Source organism: Cladophialophora immunda (assembly GCF_000835495.1).
Source record: "Cladophialophora immunda strain CBS 83496 unplaced genomic scaffold supercont1.1, whole genome shotgun sequence".
Lineage (NCBI taxonomy): Eukaryota > Fungi > Ascomycota > Eurotiomycetes > Chaetothyriales > Herpotrichiellaceae > Cladophialophora > Cladophialophora immunda.
Window position 1 is genome coordinate 7,177,884 of NW_015622541.1, and position 20,732 is coordinate 7,198,615.

The window sequence follows — 20,732 nt, forward strand, 5'->3', positions numbered from 1 at the left end:
GCCGCCGGCCGCTGATGGGCGCCGCCGGCGAGGCTGCTGATACTGGAGTCACGTGCCGTAAGGCTCTGACAATACCGCCGACGGCCACAGGGCGGAAATGGGGGCAGCGGCCGCCGGCGGATGAAACATTACAGGCCGCGCGGTACGAGGCTAGCCCGTTCTGGCGTCTCCGGGGTCATCGGCCTTATCCGTTATCAACGCCTCGCCTTGCGCCCTCGTCCAAGCACAGCATTGGCTCAATGGGCCAACAACCTCCAGATCGACCACGTTCGGGTTCACAAGGTCTTGAGCGTCCTGGATGTTTTCTTGACTAAACGACATCTGATGATCGCCACCATACGAGTATCATCCACCGAGGGTATCCCCAGGCTCAGTACCGTATAAAGCCTCACATCTCCGTCAGTCGTAAGCCCCGGGCTTGAGACTTCTTAGACTGCTCAAGGTGGCATATGCTTCTCGCGTGATTTGTGCGCTCAAAAACATCAATCTCCCACCATGGGTATGTCAAAGGACAAGCAAGGCTTCCTCACCATCGAGGCGAAGCCCTACCCCTTTTCCTTCCCGCTCCAGCACACGGCGCTGCTGGTGATTGATATGCAGCGTGATTTCATCTCCGCTGGCGGCTTTGGCGAGATCCAAGGCGGAAACCTGGAGGCGGTTCAGGCCTCCATTGCTCCTACGAAGCAACTCCTGGATGCATGCCGCGATGCTGGCATGCACATCTTCCACACCAGAGAAGGCCAGGTGCCGTCCCTGGCGGACTGTCCGTCCTCGAAACTCGTTCGACAGGCGGCTGCACCTGGGAACACGCAACATCTGAAGGTGATCGGCGACAAAGGCGAAATGGGACGTCTTTTGGTGCGCGGGGAGTACGGCCACGACATCGTCGACGAGCTGCAGCCCCTCCCATCGGAGGTGGTGATTGACAAGCCGGGCAAGGGCTCGTTTTGGAACACCCCGATCCTGCACAAATTGAAGGCCTACGGGATCACCCACCTCCTCGTCTCCGGGGTCACGACAGAATGCTGCTTTTCAACCACGATCCGAGAAGCCAACGACCGGGGGTTCGAGTGCTGCGGCATCGTGCAGAGCACGGCCGGCTACAACTCGGCCTTCAAAACCGCCTCGCTCGACATGATCCACTGGTCCCAGGGCCTGTTCGGCTTCGTGGCCGATCTCCAACCGGTGCTGGATGTGCTTTCCCCCTGGCAAAGCCAGAGCAAGGGAGTCAGCACGCCTCCGCAGACACCGCCGTCTTGGGATGGGAAGCTCGGGATTGCCGATCTCCAGGCCTCGTACAGGAGTGGATTGTCTCCCCTCGAGCTGGTCAATGCGCTGTTCGACCGGATCGAGAAATATGAACACATTGATGGCGCGGTATGGATCCGACGAGAGTCGCGAGAGGCAGTCTTGGACCAAGCACGCCGTCTCCTGGAGCTCTATCCAGACAAGAACGCGCGTCCAGCACTATTTGGTGTGCCGTAAGCATCCCCAGAAAGCGTGCAGCGGTAGCCCTAAGATGTTCTACTTGAAGGTGTTTCCTCTTTTCGCTAACTATTCGACAGGTTCACAGTCAAGGACTCTATTGACGTGCAAGGAGTCGAAACCACCACGGCGTGTCCCCCACTGGCGTTTGTGGCCACCAAATCTGCCATGTGCTACCAAAAGGTGGTTGGACAGGGTGCCTTATACCTGGGCAAAGTCAACTTGGATCAATTGGCAACTGGGCTGAGCGGGTGCAGAAGCCCGTTCGGCATCACGCACTCCGTTTTCAGCGACGAGCACATATCTGGCGGGAGCAGCAGCGGAAGTTGTGTGAGCGTGGGCGCAGATCTGGTAGGTCGACTTTGATTTGGGTGGGCTTTTGACGTGCGTCACTGACGTGTGGGCTCCAGGCGACTTTCTCGCTGGCAACAGACACGGCCGGGTCTGGGCGAGTGCCAGCTGGCTTCAACGGCGTTGTGGGATACAAGCCTACACGCGGGTTGGTGTCTTTTGAGGGCGTGACGCCTGCTTGCTTGTCACTTGATTGCATCGCCTTCACCGCCCGGACGGTCGAAGATGCCCGTACGCTGTGGCAGGTGTGCGAGGGATACGATGAAAATGACCGTTATGCCCGCGATACGTAAGTTCCTTCCTTTTGGGACTGTTATTATCCCAAGAATCACTTTGGTTGCACCGCCACTGTCAATGGTGGCTAACAGAAATGATGACAGATTCCCTGCCGAACGACACGTCAACTCGATAGGGACGCAACGAGAGGCATTTCGATTTGGCATCCCTCCCCCCGAGCTTCTCGAAGTCTGTTCACCTAGCTTCCGCAAACTGTTTAATGAAGCCGTCGCACGGCTCCAAGGCATGGGAGGCACTCTGGTGGCCATGGACTGGACTCCATTCCAGAAAGCGGGAGACCTGCTCTATGAAGGCACGTTTGTCTCGGAGAGACTGGCTAGCTTACCGGACGATTTTCTGGAGAAGAACAGGCAGCACCTCCACCCGGTCATCCTCGAGCTATTCGAGAAGGTGGTGGCACGACAGAGCACGGCGGTGCAGTTGTTCAGAGAACTCCAGGCCAAGGCGCTGTACTCCCGACAAGCCACATCGCAGTTCAGGAGTGCCGATCGATTGGGGCTTGACGTGGTGGTGGTGCCCACCGCGCCGTGGCATCCCACCATCCAGGAAATGCTTGCAGATCCCATCCGGCTGAATGCGAAGATGGGCACCTTCACGCATTTTGCCAACGTGCTGGACATGTGCGGCATTGCCGTGCCATCCTCGACATACCAGGAAAGCGAGGCTGGGCCTCGACTGCCGTTCAGCGTCACGTTCCTGGGCAGCCGATGCTCTGACAGCGAGGTGCTGGGGATTGCCGGCCGATACCAGGAGGCGACGGGGCGATAGGCGGGAGGGGACAACTCTTAGTATTCTTTTCTCTTGTGGTTTGTTGCGTGTGTATTGATAAAAGAGCAGGACATGTTGCATTAGGGCGAGCAGACGAGGACCCAGGACCCCAGCATGGCCCAATGTCGAAGGTTGAAGCGTCTCACCCACGCCCAGCGGCCTGGTCGGTGGCCTACGGTGCCCTATGGTGCCCCTACGGAGGCCCTTGGGTCATGGCACCCAGCAGATCAGCCAATCGAGTGGCCGGCTTCCTTATCTCGAGCAGCCGTGGGAAGCGACACTAGACGGCCTTGTCTGCTATTTCTTACTCAATCAATTGCAGGGCCATTCGCTATACCCGGCTAGACATGACATCTGCTCCACGCCCATTAGTTGCCCAGGCTCCGCTTCGCCGTCTCAGCTCTAGGTCGAGATCTTGCCTTTACCCGTTTTCTGCCTTCCCCCCGGGCTGCCAGCGAGCTCCCAAGTCCTACCAGAGCACAGAAGCTTATCCTGACGCGCCTCAGGGACACAATCGAAATGACTACTGATCGGGAAGCGGTTTAAAAAGCCCATTCACCAAAAACATATCACCACCGAAGAAAAAAAAAAGATTGGCACAATGATAATGGCATCGCCTGCCCTGAAGCTTCCTTCGTTCCTCCTCGCCCAATAAAGGCTATCAGTTGTCCTAAACGAAGGTCTAATCGTCATGCTCTCAACCATGTCGCCTCCCTCGTCCTTCGGTGATAATAATGGTGTCAGTCCCTCCTTTGGCGGTCCTGGCCCAGGTAGTGTGAGCGGTATGACACCGTCCCCCAGTGCTCGCGTGGGAGAAGGGCCGAGCCCCCTAGGCGTTCGACCCGACCGTCCTTGCGATGGCTGTCGCCGTCGCAAGAGTCGCTGCGTCATCAACCCAGACGCGGCCTCGTGTGTGATGTGCCAGTTCCACAAGCAGGCCTGTACCTTTATCGAAGACGCCGCTCCACGCCGACGAAAGCAGCAGCCTCCCACTCCCACCGCCTCGACTACCCTCCCTGGGGGCATTGCCAATTCCGAGAATGCTTCGGTTGCTTTCCTAGCTCGGCAGAGACGATCGTAAGGGCCCCCCTTTTTATCCCACCTTGCTTTATCAAACACCAAATCCACCCCTCCCCCTCCCCTCCGTCCAACCCAAGACTACCGCCCTCCCGGGTCTTGCATATTTTGTCCGTTGTCCCCCTATCATCCAAGGCTAAGACATAGATAACAGAGGTTCCGATGGCAACGGCCACGCCCCACGACGGCAATCTGCTGAATCCATTCGTACTGGTCCCGTCATCGACGATTATGCCAACTTGCAGGGCGAGTCACTGCTGAAGAAGACCTTGGGGTATGTTGTATTGTTGTAGTGGCTTTTGGACCAAGTTTCCTATCCCGCAAGAGCCTTGCCCTCCTCCCTCCCCATCCATCAAACCCTTTATCTCTCCTTGAAGCTGACATGGTCATGGACAGGCTGCAAAATCATAGATATGCAAAATGTAGGTTGCCTGCTCGGCCCCCCCTAGTCCCTCGGTAGAGATATGTCATAGAGATACTTATCCGTGGTAGACATTGGACCTACCGATGAACATGACTTTGCACTGCTAGATCTTCGACTATACGACGACATCAAGGGCGAGAGTCCCGCCGACCAAGGCTCCTTTCGCAAAGTCGGCCCCAACGAGTTCTTCCACCAATATGCCGACTCGGACTCTCCCAACCACGCCCGGGAGGTCGAGGAGCTCGACAACATCGAGCGCATTGTCGCCCCCCACGGCGAGGCTCTGATCAAGCTCTACTTCCGGATTGTCCATCCGACCTTTCCCATCTTGCACAAGAAAGTCTACCTGGAGAAGTATGGCCGGACCCATCGGGAGTTCTCGCCTCCCTTGCTGGCCGCCGTCTACATCCTGGCGTTGAACTGGTGGTCCTACAGCGCCGAATTGGCCAAACAGCTGAAGCCCAACATGGCCGAACTCGAAGACGTCGCCTACCGGACCCTCCAAGACGTCTCGCACCGGGCCAAGCTGTCCACCGTCCAGGCAGGGCTGCTCCTGCTCCAACGGCCGGGCAGCAACCAGGCGTGGCAGCTGACCTCCCAGCTCGTCGCCATCGGCCAGGATCTCGGGCTGCATCTGGACTGTTCGAACTGGCGGATCCCGTCGTGGGAGAAGGGGCTTCGGAAACGACTGGGCTGGGCGCTATTCATGCAAGACACGTGGTCGGCCTTGATCTATGGACGGCCTCCTCACATTTCCTCGACCAACTGGGCCGTGCAGCCAGTGATCAGCAGCGACTTCCCCGAAAGTGCCGCCGACGAGGACGAGGAGGACGGAAGCACCGAGGTCGAGAAGGGCCGGACGCTGTTCAGCGCGATGATCACGCTGACCAAGATGCTCGCCGAGGTGCTGGAGGGACTCTACTCGCTCAAGGCGGAAATCGAAGTCAAGAACTCGTACGACAGCACCAAGGCCATCCTCGACCGCGCCAAACCCATCCAGCTCAAGCTGCGATCGTGGTACACCGAGATGCCCGAGACGCTGCGCATGGACGCCACGCGCGTGGGCAAGCTGAGCTCGGTGGGCTACCTACACCTGGCCTACTTCGCCACGGAAATCACGCTGCATCGCCGGATCCTGCGCTCGCTCTCGCACAACACCGACCCCTACATGATCCAGATCTGTCGGTCCGCCGCCAAAGCGCGGCTGATCAGTGCCATGGACTTTTTCAACCGGCTCAAGCCCGAGCACCTCCAGTCGTTCTGGTACTTTGCGTCCAAGTTCAACTTTGCGCTGATCGGCACCTTTGCCGGGCTGTGCTTCGTCACCTCGGTGAGCCAGGAGGAGGCCGAGTTCTACCAGCGCCGGCTGCAGGAATATCGCTGGACGCTGCGGGTGTCGAACAAGAGCGCCGAGTTCTTGGAGATTGCCAGCGGCATCCTCGAGTCGGCCGTGGGATCGCTGCTGAAGGCCGCCGACGCCATCGACAGCCGGCGCTGGTCGTTCCCCATGCTCCAGCAACAGCCCGAGGAGGATACGGCGATGGAGTCCTTCTTCCCCAGCACCGACGATGCCTTTTACGACATGCAGATGGACTCGTGAATGGTCACATTTGGATTGTTTTGCTACGGATCTGGGCTTGGAGGGCAGTGTGCGGCGACCTTACCATGGCCTGTTCCCTGTCAGCGCTGCTTATCAGAGCTAGTTTCCTGCGCACCCACATGGCGGACAGTGGCATCCGAAACACTGACACACTCTCAACAGCCATTCTGCGCCATTGGCCGGCTATTACCAAATCTGTTACACGATCCGCGGGTCGCTTCGATGCCCCGAGATCCAGCGTGGAAGCGGCCAAATCCGTTTCGACGGCTCAGACAAGCATTAGCCCTTTTTTCTTCTTCTTTTCGCTTGCAACGCTCCGGCGGGCGGTCGGACCTCATTGCAACCCCAGAGATCGTCCAGCTTGACTCATAGCTAGCAATGCGGATATTTAGACCATCCGCCAACGCTGTCGCACGTAGCGAGCCGTACAGTCCCAGAATAGGTCACCATGGCCACCGCTACCGACGTCGAACTACGCACCGTGCTGAGCACAAAGCAGCAGAGCTCCGTGGTTGCACGAGACCGCGGCGACGCCCCGACCTCGTCCATCCCCATTGCGGTTGAACGGCGCTTGGACGCAGAGGAGGCGCCGACGAATGCGGCCACGGCGATCCCTGAGGGAGGCTACGGCTGGACCATCGTCTCGGTGTGTGCGCTGCTGACCTTCTGGTTCAACGGCATCAGCGGCAGCTGGGGGGTCGTGCAGGCGGCGCTCCTGCAGTCCAAGCTCACCGACACGCCGACCTCGACCATCTCCTTCGTGGGCACGCTGGGGCTCGCCTGCGTCGTGGCGTTCGGGCTGTTCGGGGTGCGCCTGGTGCGCCTGCTGGGGGCGCGGGCGACGGCGCTGCTCGGGGTCGCCCTCGTGTCGCTGGGCGAGATCTGCTCGTCCTTCACCACGGCCAACGTGGGCGGCCTGTTCGGGTGCTCGGGCGTGCTGTTCGGCCTGGGCGCCTGCCTGTGCTACTCCATCTCCAACACGCTGCCGACGCAGTACTTTGCCGCGCGCCTGGGCCTGGCGTCGGGCCTGGTCAAGTTCGGCGGCGGCATCGGCGCGGCGGTGCTGGCCGTGGCCATCGACGCCCTGATCCGCCGCGTGGGCATCCCCTGGACGTTCCGGATTCTGGGTGTCTGCTCGCTGGCCACGAGCGGGCCGGCCGTGTTCTTCATCCAGGAGCGCGTCCCGCTCGGGCGCGTCCCGTTCCTGGACCTGTCGCTGTTCCGCAACCTGCCCTTCACGGCCATCTTTTGCGCCGGCGCCATCGGCACGTTCGCGCTCTTCGTCCCGCCCTTCTTCCTCCCGCTGGTCGCGCAGAGCGTCGGGCTCAGCTCGTCGACCGGGGCCGGGCTGGTGGGCGCCTTCAACGCGTGCACCGCGGTCGGCCGCTTCGTGTCCGGTTGGCTCAGCGACCTCATCGGCCCCGTCAACATGTTCCTGCTGGCCATGACCCTGAACGCCGTCAGCATGCTGGCCATCTGGCCCGTCTCGGACTCGCTTGCGCCGCTGGTCGTGTTTGCCATGCTGAACGGCCTGGCCAACGGCGCCTTCTTCACCCTCTACCCCGTCGTGGTGGCCAGTACCGCGGCCCGCGTGGACAACAGCGAGTCCGGCCGCGTGGCCATCGCAATGGGCATGGCCATCTCCGGGTGGACGGGCGGCTACCTGATGGGAGTGTAAGTGTCTTGATTTCACGCGTTAAATCGAAGCCCAACGGGAATAGCTAACCCTTACTCTTCTAGACCCATTGCAGGATATCTCCTCCAGGCCTCCGGGGTTGGGGGCGGGTCGTCGTCCTCGCCTTCCGGTGCAGGGAGGCAAGGAAAATCCGGCGCCTCCATCGACCCGTACCGGCCGGCCATCTTCTATGCCGGGGGTGTCGCGCTCGCGGCCGCGGGGTGCGTGTTGATAGCGAGGTTGAAGCTCGCCCGGGGCATGAGGAAACGGGTTTGAGGTGATGGACAAGACACCGCTGGGACGTTGTTGGCCATAGTCGCCCTCCTACGGGCTGCATATCTGTGCTGCGCTGGTCTAGGGGTGTATCTACACGAGCGCACGCACATGGAGGAAAGGGCCCATCCATCCATTCATCCACGGAGGTCCTTGGAGCGTGGGATCGTGGACCGCATGACACAAGAGGGATTCCCATCTATGGTTGGATGTATATTGAGCGAAGACATCCCAGCTGTCTCTCGTCACGGTCACGCTCCCCTATCCCGCCTCGGTAGCGTGCCTGCATGGGGTAGATACAGTCCTACAGTCCTACAGACCTACTATCCTGTGCTGAGAGGTACAGCACAGACAGACCATAACACGCAGCGCCATTTCCACCCGACCGCTCTGCTCGAAGGACTTCTTCCTTTTTGTAAACCGCCCACTACGTGCCCACCGCTTCATTTCAAATTATATTCCTTTGTGCTGCTTTGCGTTTCTTTTCGTCTTTGAATCTTCGATCTTCGATCTTCAGTCTTTGACGTTCGACGTTCGACGTCCGATTGCTCTGTCCTCCACCTCTGATCTATCCATCCCGCACTGGGGACTTCTGGTCCCACTCACTCACTCACTCACTCACTCACGATCCGTTCCATGGCATCCAGCGAGAAAAAGGTAAAGTGTAAAGTGTCCTCCTCTCCAGTCCAGCGAATCTTGGTGTCTTCCTCATCCGGTCCCCGGTCCATGAGGGAACTAACTACCTACTCGTGGTAAGTCAGTCAGTCAGTAAGTCAGTAGGTAAGTAAAGTAAAGTTGCTGGCTGGGCGAAAAGTGGACGGGCAACAACCCGACTCTAAACCCCCCCCCCCTCTCGCCTCCCTTCTCCCTCCCCCTTCGCTTCGTCCCCTCCTTCCCCCAGAGCCCAGAGTAGCCGGCACCCCTTCCGTGATGTTTATTGCACCCTACACTACACTACACTACAACTACAACTACACTACATTACACTGCAATGCCAAATTACTTACCAACTCGGCTATCCATTCGAGAATAAGTCGCCCAAGCCCAAGCCCGCTATCGTCCGAGGTTTCAGCCGAGCGAACGCTCGCGAGAGAGAGAAGGGGGAGCGGACATTCATCCAGCATTATTATTGCTAATCAGCCCCTTGGTACCTCCGGAGTACTTACCTGCGTAGGTACCTAGAGTGTCTGCCTGGTCAAATAAGACAGCTAGCTATGTAGCTACCTGGTAGCTACCTGGTAGCTAGGTAGATAGATCCCAGCGGCGAGGACACGGTACGGGTACCAAGCTGCATTACTCCTTTTTTTTGGAGGGTGCCTAGTACTAGGTAGGTAGATAGTTACTTTACTTAACTTAACCTGTACACGCATGGACGGCGTACTCGTATAATGAATGGCCTGCTCGAAGCATTCGGGCCCGAAAACCACTCGCTCCTCAACTACGAGTACGTTTAGGTACGTTAGGTAGGTGGGTATCTAGATATGCACCACCACCACCCTCGAGCACACACACACACGAGCACACACAAACCCCCCTCCCGGCCAAAGCTCTATGCATCAATGACACTTCCTGACCAATCCTCCCCATGCATAAACTCATCGCTACCTCAACCTGATTGTTATACCCGAAGCCTGCAGCCTGCATCCTCCAACCCGCGGATCAACAACAGCCTGCCCGGCTATATGGCTCCAGCTTATTGGCTGAGATGCCGTAATCCTCGAGGGGGTTACTAGCCGTGGGTTCAGCTCTGGATTTGCTAGAACCTGCCCAGCTTGCCCCGCGCGCGCGACGAGGTAAAAGGGGGGAGATTGTTGCCTCGGTTCGCGAGACGGATCGGGCGTCACAAAACGAGGACCGCCCACTAGACCCGTTTGCTTTTTAAGCTGGAGCCTGGGTGGGGAGGAGGAGGAGGAGGGGGGCCGGGGGGCCTTGGTGCCTGAAGGAGAGAGAGAGACAGGAGGGTCTTTGAGGTATTACATATATTAGCACGGAGTATATGTAATGTCCGATCGAGAGGGGGGGCTGAGGATACCCTTGCTTTGTGCACTGAGATTTATGTGGTCATTGTAGATTAGAATAACAACTACTACTACACGAAGAAGAAAAACAAACCAAGAACGAGGACAGGGACACGACAAGGACAACGAACGGGGACGGGCCAACCTGCCTCCCCGCCTGTTCGCTTGGATACTCGAACATCTATAAAAACAGCACCCAGCATCAGCACCTACACCAGCACCGTCCCTTCACACTTACCCAACCCAACCCAACCCAACAAACAATACCAAAATCATGGCTGAAGTCCAGGGCCAGTGCGACCCGCGCTTCGAAAAGCTCAAGGCCGCGCTCGCCGCCAAGATCGCCAGCGGTGACGAGCTGGGCGCCTCGATAACGCTCAACATCGGCGGCCAGACCGTCGTGGACATGTGGGGGGGATGGGCAGACGAGGCCAAGACGCGGCCGTGGGAGTCGGACACCATCACCAACGTGTGGTCGTCGACCAAGACGATCGCGACCTTTGCCTGCCTGGTGGCGCACGAGCGCGGCTTGCTCAGCGTCGACGACCCCGTGGTCAAGTACTGGCCCGAGTTCGGCGCGGCGGGCAAGGACAAGGTGCTCGTGCGCCACCTGATGTCGCACACGGCCGGCGTGTCCGGGTGGCAGGACAAGGTGACCAACGCCGACGTGTGCGACGTGCCCGCCGCCACGGCGCGGCTGGCCCAGCAGGCGCCCTGGTGGGAGCCCGGCACGGCCAGCGGGTACCACGCCGTCACCATGGGCCATCTGCTGGGCGAGCTGATCCGGCGCGCGACCGGCAAGCCCATGAAGCAGTTCGTGGCCGACGAGATCGCGGGGCCCCTGGGCGCCGACATGCAGATCGGCGCGCTGGAGAAGGACTGGCCGCGCATCTCGCCCGTCATCCCGCCGCCCCCGTTGCCCTTTGACTTCTCCAAGATGGACCCAAACAGCCCGACCGTCAAGACCTTTGGCAACCCGCCCATGGACGCCACCGTGGCCATGACCCCCGTGTGGCGCCACGCCGACATGTCCGCCGTCAACGGCCACACCAACGCCCGCGGCCTGAACCGCATCCTCGCCGCCATCCCCAACGGCGGCACCGTCGACGGCGTCAAGCTCCTCTCTCCCGAGACCATCGAGCTCATCTTCCGCGAGCAGGCCAACGGCACCGACCTGGTCATCGGCATGCCCATCCGCTTCGGCATCGGCTACGGCCTCGGTGGCGGGTGCACCGCTCAGACTGTGTCGTGGCTGCCCTCGGAGAAGATGTGCTTCTGGGGCGGCTGGGGCGGCAGTTTGGAAGTCATGGACTGTCACCGCAATGTCACCTTCACCTATGTGATGAACAAGATGGGCGAGGGCATCATGGGCAACGACCGCTCCAAGGAGTACACCGAGCTAGTGTGGAAGATCCTAAACGAGGAGGCATGATATGGATGGGCAAGTCAGACCAAGGCTGGAGAGAGACGTCGCTGGCGGGCTGCATAGCTGCTGTACCGAGAACCTTGCAAGGAACTAGTATCAACTGAACATCCCGCGGGCAAAGTGTTGAGTCGTCGTACTCGTGTCTGGTAAATATCTCCCCTCATCTAGCCCAACTTCCAGATAGGCCTGTAAACTCCAATAGACAGGGCTCGTTGGCCGCTTTCTCCTCTCCAATAAATAGCAGTGCTGTGGCAGTGTAGTGTTGGGCGTTACTTCAACCACAAGAAACCGCCGCTTATGGGCTGACCAAGGACATAACTGGCTGAATGCCAACCAGTCTCCTCGCAGACTCGGGGAGAGATCTCGACACCTTGAAAACGTGCTAAAAGACTCTCATCCACATTGCTAATACCAATGTTGGACAGCACACCGGCCTGGAAAAGATGTCTATTGAGGATCATCAAGCTGAAGACCCACCCGAGAGGAAGATTTCGGTGCCCGTCTGGGCCTTGCAGTCAGCAAAGAAAGCTGATAGAGTAGACACAGTGAGCTTGCCCTCCCCCCCGGTGAAGAGACCCCCGTAGCGGCAGTGTGGTAAGAAGTCGACCGTGTTGGATCTCTGAATTGATGGTACTCGGTTCCCGTCAGGCTAAAGAGACCCCTGTTCATGTTGTTTTTCGGTGATCAAACGCCTGAAGCGAGACTCGATATGCTCCACTCTGTCCCAGACACGTTTCATCTTTGTTGCATTTGCTAGGACCAAACGGGAGACGGTTCCGATCATCATCATGTCGAGGCAATATCGGACTAGGCGGCGGCTTGGATCAAGGCAAAGTATCCATTCTGGTGGGTACACTGAGGTAGACACAAGTGATCGTGGAAGCAGATAGATGCGATGAAATGAGATCAGCGTTGCAATGGTTGAGTAGCTTCGAAACTATCGTTTGGGAAGCAATCAATTAACCTGGAAAGGGGTATCAAGAGTCCGACACCTCGTGGCATCCACCCAGCGCAAAGCATGCTGGTATGCAAGTATATATACAAGAACTGAGACATTAGGTTTGACTAAGCAGCGCTCATGCCGTGCCGCGCATCCCGATCGATGTTGCAAGGGCATTTCACAGCATGACAGATGCGATGTCCAAGCAGAACGACGCTGCAAAGCAGACGACCGAACTCGGCGCCAGGAGACCCATTCTCTTCTCAGTAATGCGAGCACCAAAAGTGTGGTCTGTGACTGTAGGTAGGGTATATCAACACTCCAAATCCGCAAGCACCAAGGTACTTGGGACTTATGTTAAAGAGGCACACATGCCGAAATTTCTGGATACTGTATCCAAGGAGACATCGGCACATGGGGAGAATGGTCGCTTGTACGCGCTTGCCCTCCGGTTCGATGTGATCCTGCAACTTGGTTGTTCAGAATTTCCGCGCGTGTTCCAATCTGGTTGTCCCCCTATACGTGCAGGCCTCTTCGCGATTCCTGGCCCCGACGGGGAGTGCCGACGAGCCGTTACCTTCGTATCGACGAGGTATGGACATGACCTTGCTGATGCTAACGTAGGCGCTTTTGGACCCTGTAGGACAACGGCTCTCTCTGAAGTTTGCGAGCGCAGAGCCAGTTTGACAGCGACGACTTATGCGACGCGAACTCTCGTGTCGATTCAGGGCCTTGACTTTTGAGGTTGTTCTGTCAATGGCTTGCAAGCTTGACAGAAAGTCGCTGGAGCGTCAATCACTTCGAAGGTGGCAGCCACTGCGATGGTCAACAGATACCGTCTCCAGCAGCACGGTGAGAATCAGCGAGTACCCAGAAACTTTGAGCCAATTCCACATGGGAGCCGTCATTCATGTTCGCATGAGGAGACTATGCAAGGAGAAGGTTGTGATTAAGTAATCCTCTTAGATGAGCTGACTACCAGTTCCCTCTTTCAGGACGCAATCGGGGCGCGCACCGCGGGTAGCTTCTCCAGCCGAGCAACGACTTTCCTCAGACTGCGTTCCTGCAGAGTCTTGGAATAAAGAAAGCCTGCCATATGGTTGTGTAGGTCCTCGTAAGTGGCAAAGCCGAAATGGCGGCAAATATGGAGCGCTCGGTGCGTGAAGAATTCCTCCTCGGGCTGACCATCGGCCGACCAGCAACCAGTGAGCAAACCCCACAGGACAAATCGGGCCTGCATCTCAACAAAAGGATCGAGACGCGCGGTAGGATCCAGTGGGATACAGTCTTCCGTCCACCCCACGGCAGGGCACCAAAATTTGAGGGCGTACTCCATAGCCCCTTGGAGTCGCCGCACGTTGGCTTTGGCGGTCTGGAAGCCGATCAAGGTACATGCGTGAGTCATGAGAATCAACAGACACAGTCTGACACATTCTGTGCACTTGCACATCAGGTCCATGGCTCCGATGTTGCGGTCTGGGGCAATGGAGAGCAGCCCACGAAGCACTGCTCTGGCTTTGCGGCACAACCATTCTGCGTCGAAACATACCGCCAGGGGCGACAGCCACACCACCTTGGCTATTTCGATGCAGTCAACCAAGTCTGAAACAATGCGACCAAGGTTCCACGGGAAAGCACCCATTTTCAACGCCTGGACAAACTGAGTACCCATTCGTATGTCGAGGGTGGCCGCGAGATCGGCGATGGCGTCCGTGATGCCCATGGAACCATTGGGACCGCGGGCCACTATCAGCGAAGTCGGGTTGGGGTAGCCGTAATACTTTAGATTCTGTGCCTCTCTCCGAAGGATTGCCATCCGTTCAGGGAGCATGGGGCCGGGATCGAATGTGCTCGGTAAGACGGGACGTTTGGCCGTGGATAGGGCAAGTTGATTATCCACGTGAGCAGCCGTCTCCGAGATCCACCGGTCAAGAAGCTGGCTTGGATCCAGTAGGTGCAACAGCTTACCGACAATTTGGAGGTGTTTTCTGACATCTTCATACAGGCCGTACTGCATCTGGTTGACGCAGAGGAAGAGAATGTCCAATATGGTTTGTTTGTCGACGTCGCCTGATCGCGAGCAACGAACCAATTCCTTCCGGAGATAATGTGAGGCTGTCGCACGAACCACTTCAGGGTCGTCGGCGGTGGGTGACATGTCAAAGACGTGCTTCATTCGAGCAAGCATCGCTGCCATCAACGAATAAAGATGATGCTCCTTGTAAACACTGCGCTGAACGACCGCTCCAATGGGAAATTGGCTGATGGTTGACCGCACATGCTTGGGCAAAAAGGCCAGTTTGTAGTTGTTGCCGGCGTAGGAATAGATTTGCAGGGTATACTGTAGAATGACGTGGATGCGAGGGGTGATTCGGACCGGAGTGGTCCTGAAAGGATCAATACAGTCATAGGAGGTGAAGTTCGCCCTGTAGACAGGTGACGACAATTCTAGTGCTCCTTCGTCCTCAAAGTGATGTCCTTCATCATCCAACTCCGGATCGCTGCCGCCAGCCAGGACTCGGACCGACAGTGGCTTGCGAGGCAATGTCTGTGCAATAGGAGGCAATTCAGCAGCTGGCGTGTCGATCAAAGGCGAAAAGACCTGACGGATTGGCGTTGGATCCTGCGGAGGAGATGTCGCCGCCAGCTCCTCGTTGGGCGATGAGACCGGAGAGGATTCATCGCTGCTGGAGCTAAAATTCTTCGTCAGCTTGCGCGCAAGCATGACTCGGTCGAAGGCATTACTCGAATGCCCCCAATCAAGTCAAGGAGGAGGACGTCGAGGGAGGAACTCACCCTTGGCCGGTCTCTTTCCGGTGCCACCCATCCAGAGCGATGCGGCGGGCCGAAGAACAATTGGAGCGAGCAGAGGTGATTTTTTGAGCCTCGACTTTGCGACTCCGGAAATGTTGGGCGTGGCGATTGATCTGTTTGGCGACGGCGCCATCGCTTTTGGACAGAGACTTGGACTTGGGGTTCTTGTTGACGAAGAGAAATACTTGGCCTTCAGCGCGCTCCGATCCGCGCGGCTTCTTCATTGTTGATGCGACAATTGAGAGACGCTCATGCCAGGCCAAGAGGTGATGCGGCGGGAAACAACAGGGAGCAAGGCTGGTCCGCCGGTTGGAAGAGATCCCCAGTCGACCGCAACCCAAAAACTGTCCAAATCCAAAATCCCTTGCGACTGATGGTTAGGTGGTGGGGGCCGACGACAAAAGTTCTGCTTGGTGATGGCGATTTATATTGTTTGCAGAAAACCGACAAGGCAGAGGAAGGATGTGAAATTGTGAGATTCTGGGGTTGCCCAAAATGCCACAAAACGCCCCAGTTTGCGGGCCAAGAGTGAATCGGAAGGAAGGATGGAAGGAAGGAATGGAGGATTAAGAGGAGGGAGAGGGATGAGTGATCCGACAAGCGGTTTTCAGTCTTCAGTCAGTCGATGGCAAAAAAGGCCAGGATGATCGTCAAAGGACATGGGGGGGGAGAAAAATGAACCTAGGCATTAAAGAAGAAGGAGCCGGCGAGCGGGAGGCGGCAGCAGTCGAGAGGAGGAGGAGGAGGAGGATGAGGAGTCAACTTCTCCGTACATACGAGTAGCTCGGTGCGTGGTAGTGTGAAGGGGGGGAAAATTGAGGCAGAGAACGAGAGGGAGGAATGATGATGCTGATGATGAGGGTGGTGATAGGGTCATGCACCGCCATAGGCCATCACGTCAGTCTGTCAGTTTGTCGGTTTGTCAGTCCTTGTCGCGTCTCGCAGAGTTTGGGTTCCGGGGGGAGGGACAGATACCCAAGTCATTGCCACTCTAGCTTCCCAGTAGGCACAGTACCACCTGGCCCGGGCCTGCACCGCCTACAGTTAGCACCCCTAGGCTCGCTGGGCTCGTTCCTCCTGGGCTCGCTCCAACCTCCCCAGCTGGGCCGCAACCCAATATTTTCTCACAGGGGCTCCAACACGTTACCCAAAATGCCCCAAGCTTGTTCAAAGAGCATAGTCCCAGAGACGCCTAGGGCCCCCGGCTACCCACTGGCTTTAACTGGCTTTTAACTGGTTGCTTAGCTAGGGGCCTGCCTAGGTAGGTAGCTGCCTCGGGTGCCCAGGTGGTTAATTGGTTTGGGGAGGGTTTGGCCATGGTTTTGCTAGCCTCCATGTGGAAACCGTGTAAGCGAGCCACCCTCGAGCCGGTGAGCCCATCTTTCTCTCTCCCCCCCGTACCTTGCCTACTACCTACTAGGTACTTAGCCCTCCCCTCCGTTCCCCTCACCCCCTCCCCGGCGCACTTCATAACCCAAAATAAAATGCCCTGTCCACGGCCGAGAGATGCATGCGGATGACCAATCACACAGCGGTAATGCCCATAAAAAAGTGGACGAGTGAGAACCATCTCGGGGCTCTGGAGGTGAGAAAAGCGCTCGCTAGGTCCATGTCAGACGGGCTACCACCTAGGCTATGAGGATAAAGAGGGTAGGGAGATGGTCCAGCAGGATTGGAAAGAAAAACTGCAACTCCTGGGAAACGGCAGTAAAAGCCTCGACCTTCTCTCGGGCTTTCTTGATCCCGCCAACCTGACAAGTTCAGCATATTATTCCCTCTCGCTTTCATGCTGACTACGGAGTACAGGTGCTGTACCACCACTCGACTGGTCCTTGATCCTCCGCTTTAACTCTCGACCATGACCTCGTATCTGTCGTCTCTTCCCCGACACTGACTAACCCTCCAAGTTGTCACCTGCTGGTTGGCTATCACTGGAGAACTCACCGCTTTCAGTCGCCCAATCTGTTCCAAGACTGCTCGAAAGTCCCCGATCAGTGAGCTCTATAATCGATTACCACTACCTGTCTAGCCTCACCTGGCAAGTATAAAAGCATGACAACTGGCAATGGACACAAGCACCGAGAGATGGTGAGGGAGGTAGACAGTCTTTGTTGTTCATCCCACCGTCTCGGCAGGACCGACGAACACGATCTTGGGGCTCCATTGTTTCTTCGTCGTCGTTTGTCATCCACGACCCCCCGATCTCGGGTGGTAAAGCCGGAGGAATTGTCATGTACTGAAGAGATATCGGGGCCGTTGGAGAACGACATCTATGCACAGCCTTCAGATGACCACTTGTCGGTCGGCAATGCAAGAGGTGGTCCACACATTGCCGACTGGCAGCACATCCAAGGCAAAGCCCCCTCTCTCGCCCGATATGGATTCAAATAGCGAAGGTCTGCTCGGTTGGATCTCACCTGGTAAGCATTGACATCGGTGATAATCCTGGTATTCGGCATTTGCCTCCGGGAAAACTTGATGCCATCCCCCGAGCATCGTGCAAGCATCCACGAGCACAACGCCTTTACAATGCCTGTCCTCGTGGATTAGACCCTCTTCGTATGGAATGATATGGAGACGCCCACGTCACGATGATGAGATGTATTCAGAGCTAGTACCTCCGAAATGCCCGTCATCCTCACGAGGCTTATAAATGTCAGCCTTGTCCCGACTTTGCCGTTTTGCCCCGAAGTGTTATACTGGCACGAGACATATCAGTGCTGTGCATCGCTGATACAGCCGCTTCAAACATATTGTAAGAAGCTCCTGTGCGTTGCTGTTGCTGGGACCGGGATCAAATGATGAAACCCTGCCCATGTTTTGCTCGAAGACATACGCATCTTTACCTAAGCTCCCCCTGGCAATCGGAAATGACACGGGAACGAGTCTGCCAGTCGGACCAGAATTACCTGGGGGGTAACCCTGTATCGTTTATCATCCTCGATCCAAGCGATATGGAGGCGTCCCAGCAGGCACCCAGAATGCATTGACCTCGTATGAAATCGGTGGCACTAGTGGATGGAGGATTTGACAGGAGTTGGTGCAAAAACATGTCAGGGACAACCTAAGCGAATAAGCGCCTGTATCCAGCACCCGCTTCAGGCGTGCCATGGCCCATGGACCGTGCTTCTCCTTTGCCGTGATCCGAGTAGCACTGGTGTGGCATGATCGTCATGTCTGACAAACTGCCTTGCCCAGGGTCTGCGACAGCCATAACGAGTAATGTCCCCTGGAGTGGTTTCTCGAGAGTGGTTTGTTTAAACCTTGGAGCCGCCTGGCGAGTCCCCAGGATGTGGCCAGTACGACCGGCGAATCAAGCGTGTCGTGCCATGACTTGGGCAAGACGCGAATACCTTCCATGCAGCTGCTTAACCGAAGATGGTATTCGGTGGCCTCAACCCGGGTGGACTTTTGGCCGCAGAAATTTGTGGAGTTGTCATCGAGATTCCGTGAGAAAGGATTGCTTTCGATTTTCTGGTGGTCCAGGCGTTGTTCCATCGCCAACTCCGACGAATTTCTCTTTCGTGGCCCTTGCTCCAAATCGATCGATTGCAGTCGGGCCTTCGGCTAGGAACCCTACAAATGCTGAAACAAAAGAGGGGGTTTGGACGCGGAGTCCAGCGGATTCCTGGCTAGGTACTCGCACAGTAGCTGTGGCCATGCTTGATGCCGGCGCAAAATTGCAGATCCAGTCCTCTGGGGTGGTTCGCTCAAACAATGCCAGGCTGATCTTTCTGGAGGTGTGCGACTGCGAACGCGCAAGCACCGTTTGCCACAAAGTCGCAGATGGCCATTCGTGCTAATACACTTGACATACATCACGTCGCATGTGGACCTGGTTGTCTGGGAATCTATGTGTCAGCAGTCGAGAGAAAATGGTGCTGCCGGTGGGAGAAGAAGACAGTCGCCTTGCAGGGAGCGTCAGCGCCATGAGCCTCCGATGGCCGGGCCGGTACGGAGTACATACTCCCTCGAAAAAATGTATTTCGATGCCCTTTGATATACTCCTAGGTGGAGTAGCGACTCTATTCGATGCTCTGCCCAGGACCGATGATATAGTCCTGAATGAGTGATTGGTTTGGTCTGGATTGGAAGCAGGCTTTGACGGACACCTGTTCGTGCGAGTACTAATCAGCGCGCGTTGGTTTCAGCTGCTCTCTTGCTTCGTATATGCAAGCGACGGGGACTTTGATGCAGACCACAATGAGGCCGAATCGTCCATTCGCTTCCTTTTCGAACAAAAGTTGATCGCCGGCCGAGCTGTGGTATTTGTAAGCCCTGCAGCTGACGAGGTCTGGCTTTAGGTTCCGTCAACCTAGTGAGGTCCTTGATATACTTGGACACCATTTTTCAGGGGCTTTTACAGACGCTTCTAAAGTGATTGACACAGCAGGTTGAGGCTGACAAACACTCGGACTGGCTCTAAGTACTCGATAATTCCTCAGATGTCGCTGAACGTCGCTGATCCACTTTATCCATGTGTTCCGGGGTATTGAATTTTCGAGCCCGGGCGTGGAGACTTCCACATGCCTGGGCACTATACAAATACCGACATGAGCATGGGATGCAGATCGTCCAGGTTGCAGTTCGCGTTACAAGATTCAAAGACTCGATGATCTCTCGAGCGGGATCATCATACCCCGGGAGAAAGATACGCCAGCTAGGTAGGGTGTTTCGTCACTCATGACTGTGAGTTAGAAAGTGCCAGTACTCGAGACCTGAATGAATGAACGAGGTGTCGGTGGTGATGACCGAGTCAGTCGCTTCTGGACGCGATCAACCACGTATCAGGTTGTAATGCCTTTGCAGCTTCATGGCCTCAGCGGCATAAGTCCAGCTAACCATCGCACTTTGGTCGACGTGACGCCGCGATACAGGGTCCCATCTGATGCTCCGTTGAGGTCCACGCGTGCCTCCATCAACAACCAGTCTGCCATCCCGTGAGCACCAGTCGTACCAGCATTTGGGGACCGCCAGTTTATAGCCTTTTGCGTCTCTAGTCTGTGCAAACGGAGCAGATTTCCACGATGTCTATAAGGTGCTTCGGGGGTGCACAAACGCCGTCCGTGGCTATGAGCAAACGCCAAACTATCTGCCGGTTTGTCAGGTTCCGAGTACAAATGTCATCGGGCAACACGTCCGTCGTCGGCAGGTGTACAGGGTCGGAATCTCTCATGGTCAGAGCTGACGCCATGGATTGTCTCACCATCCTCAATATGCAAGCAGAACGTCTGAGCAGACAGCCGCTCTAATACCACATGTGTAAGACGGGCATGCGGCATTGCTCAACGATTGCTCAACGGTTGCCTAGCAGCAAATGGAGTCATGAAGACAGGACGAACCCAGAAATCGAAGCTGACTGAGGCCAGGCATCACCACGGTCTGGCGCTATGGCGCCAACGACGATCAGCTGGCTAAGTGAGACCCATACATCTTTATCCCAACACTCTCATCCTCAGACCTTGTCGAGGGCGAGGAAGCTGTCGGGTTTCTTGTTTCATCATCTCCCGTATCTAGAGCAATGATGGAGGACGGGCTGCCGGAACAAGACTCAGAGACCACAGCTTGGTTCTGTGCGAGCTTT

General features: G+C 56.7%; 5 protein-coding genes across 5 annotated transcripts; 4 read left to right on the top strand and 1 right to left on the bottom strand.

The window, feature by feature from the left end:
* Positions 1-495: 495 nt before the first annotated feature.
* PV07_02097 (allophanate hydrolase) lies at positions 496-3,201 on the top strand (the record flags this gene model as incomplete). Its single annotated transcript, XM_016388687.1, has 4 exons — positions 496-1,481; positions 1,566-1,836; positions 1,896-2,125; positions 2,217-3,201. The coding sequence occupies 4 exons, from the start codon at positions 496-498 to the stop codon at positions 2,899-2,901; spliced, it is 2,172 nt and encodes a 723-aa protein (XP_016255615.1). The 3' UTR covers positions 2,902-3,201.
* A 391-nt stretch (positions 3,202-3,592) lies between these two features.
* Positions 3,593-6,002, top strand: PV07_02098 (uncharacterized protein; the record flags this gene model as incomplete). Its single annotated transcript, XM_016388688.1, has 4 exons — positions 3,593-3,978; positions 4,133-4,252; positions 4,375-4,400; positions 4,471-6,002. 4 exons carry the CDS (start codon positions 3,593-3,595, stop codon positions 6,000-6,002), a joined length of 2,064 nt encoding a protein of 687 aa, XP_016255616.1.
* Positions 6,003-6,450: 448 nt separating this feature from the next.
* Positions 6,451-8,334, top strand: PV07_02099 (uncharacterized protein; the record flags this gene model as incomplete). Its single annotated transcript, XM_016388689.1, has 2 exons — positions 6,451-7,676; positions 7,743-8,334. 2 exons carry the CDS (start codon positions 6,451-6,453, stop codon positions 7,951-7,953), a joined length of 1,437 nt encoding a protein of 478 aa, XP_016255617.1. The 3' UTR covers positions 7,954-8,334.
* Positions 8,335-9,948: 1,614 nt separating this feature from the next.
* On the top strand, positions 9,949-11,671 carry PV07_02100 (uncharacterized protein). The gene has a single exon (XM_016388690.1). The coding sequence runs from the start codon at positions 10,243-10,245 to the stop codon at positions 11,398-11,400; it is 1,158 nt and encodes a 385-aa protein (XP_016255618.1). The 5' UTR covers positions 9,949-10,242; the 3' UTR covers positions 11,401-11,671.
* Positions 11,672-12,282: 611 nt separating this feature from the next.
* Positions 12,283-15,948, bottom strand: PV07_02101 (uncharacterized protein). Its single transcript, XM_016388691.1, has 2 exons — positions 15,131-15,948; positions 12,283-15,027 (listed from the first exon to the last, which is right to left on the bottom strand). Exons 1-2 carry the CDS (start codon positions 15,370-15,372, stop codon positions 13,326-13,328), a joined length of 1,944 nt encoding a protein of 647 aa, XP_016255619.1. The 5' UTR covers positions 15,373-15,948; the 3' UTR covers positions 12,283-13,325.
* Between the last annotated feature and the right edge of the window lie 4,784 nt (positions 15,949-20,732).

What these genes read in the sequence shown, in the direction of transcription:
- PV07_02100 (XM_016388690.1), top strand. Translation starts at nt 10,243, where the DNA reads ATGGCTGAAGTCCAGGGCCAGTGCGACCCGCGCTTCGAAAAGCTCAAG.
- PV07_02101 (XM_016388691.1), bottom strand. Translation starts at nt 15,372, where the DNA reads ATGAAGAAGCCGCGCGGATCGGAGCGCGCTGAAGGCCAAGTATTTCTC. An exon ending in CGGAAAGAGACCGGCCAAGG is followed by an intron (nt 15,028 to 15,130) that starts GTGAGTTCCTCC and finishes GAAGAATTTTAG; the next exon opens with CTCCAGCAGCGATGAATCCT.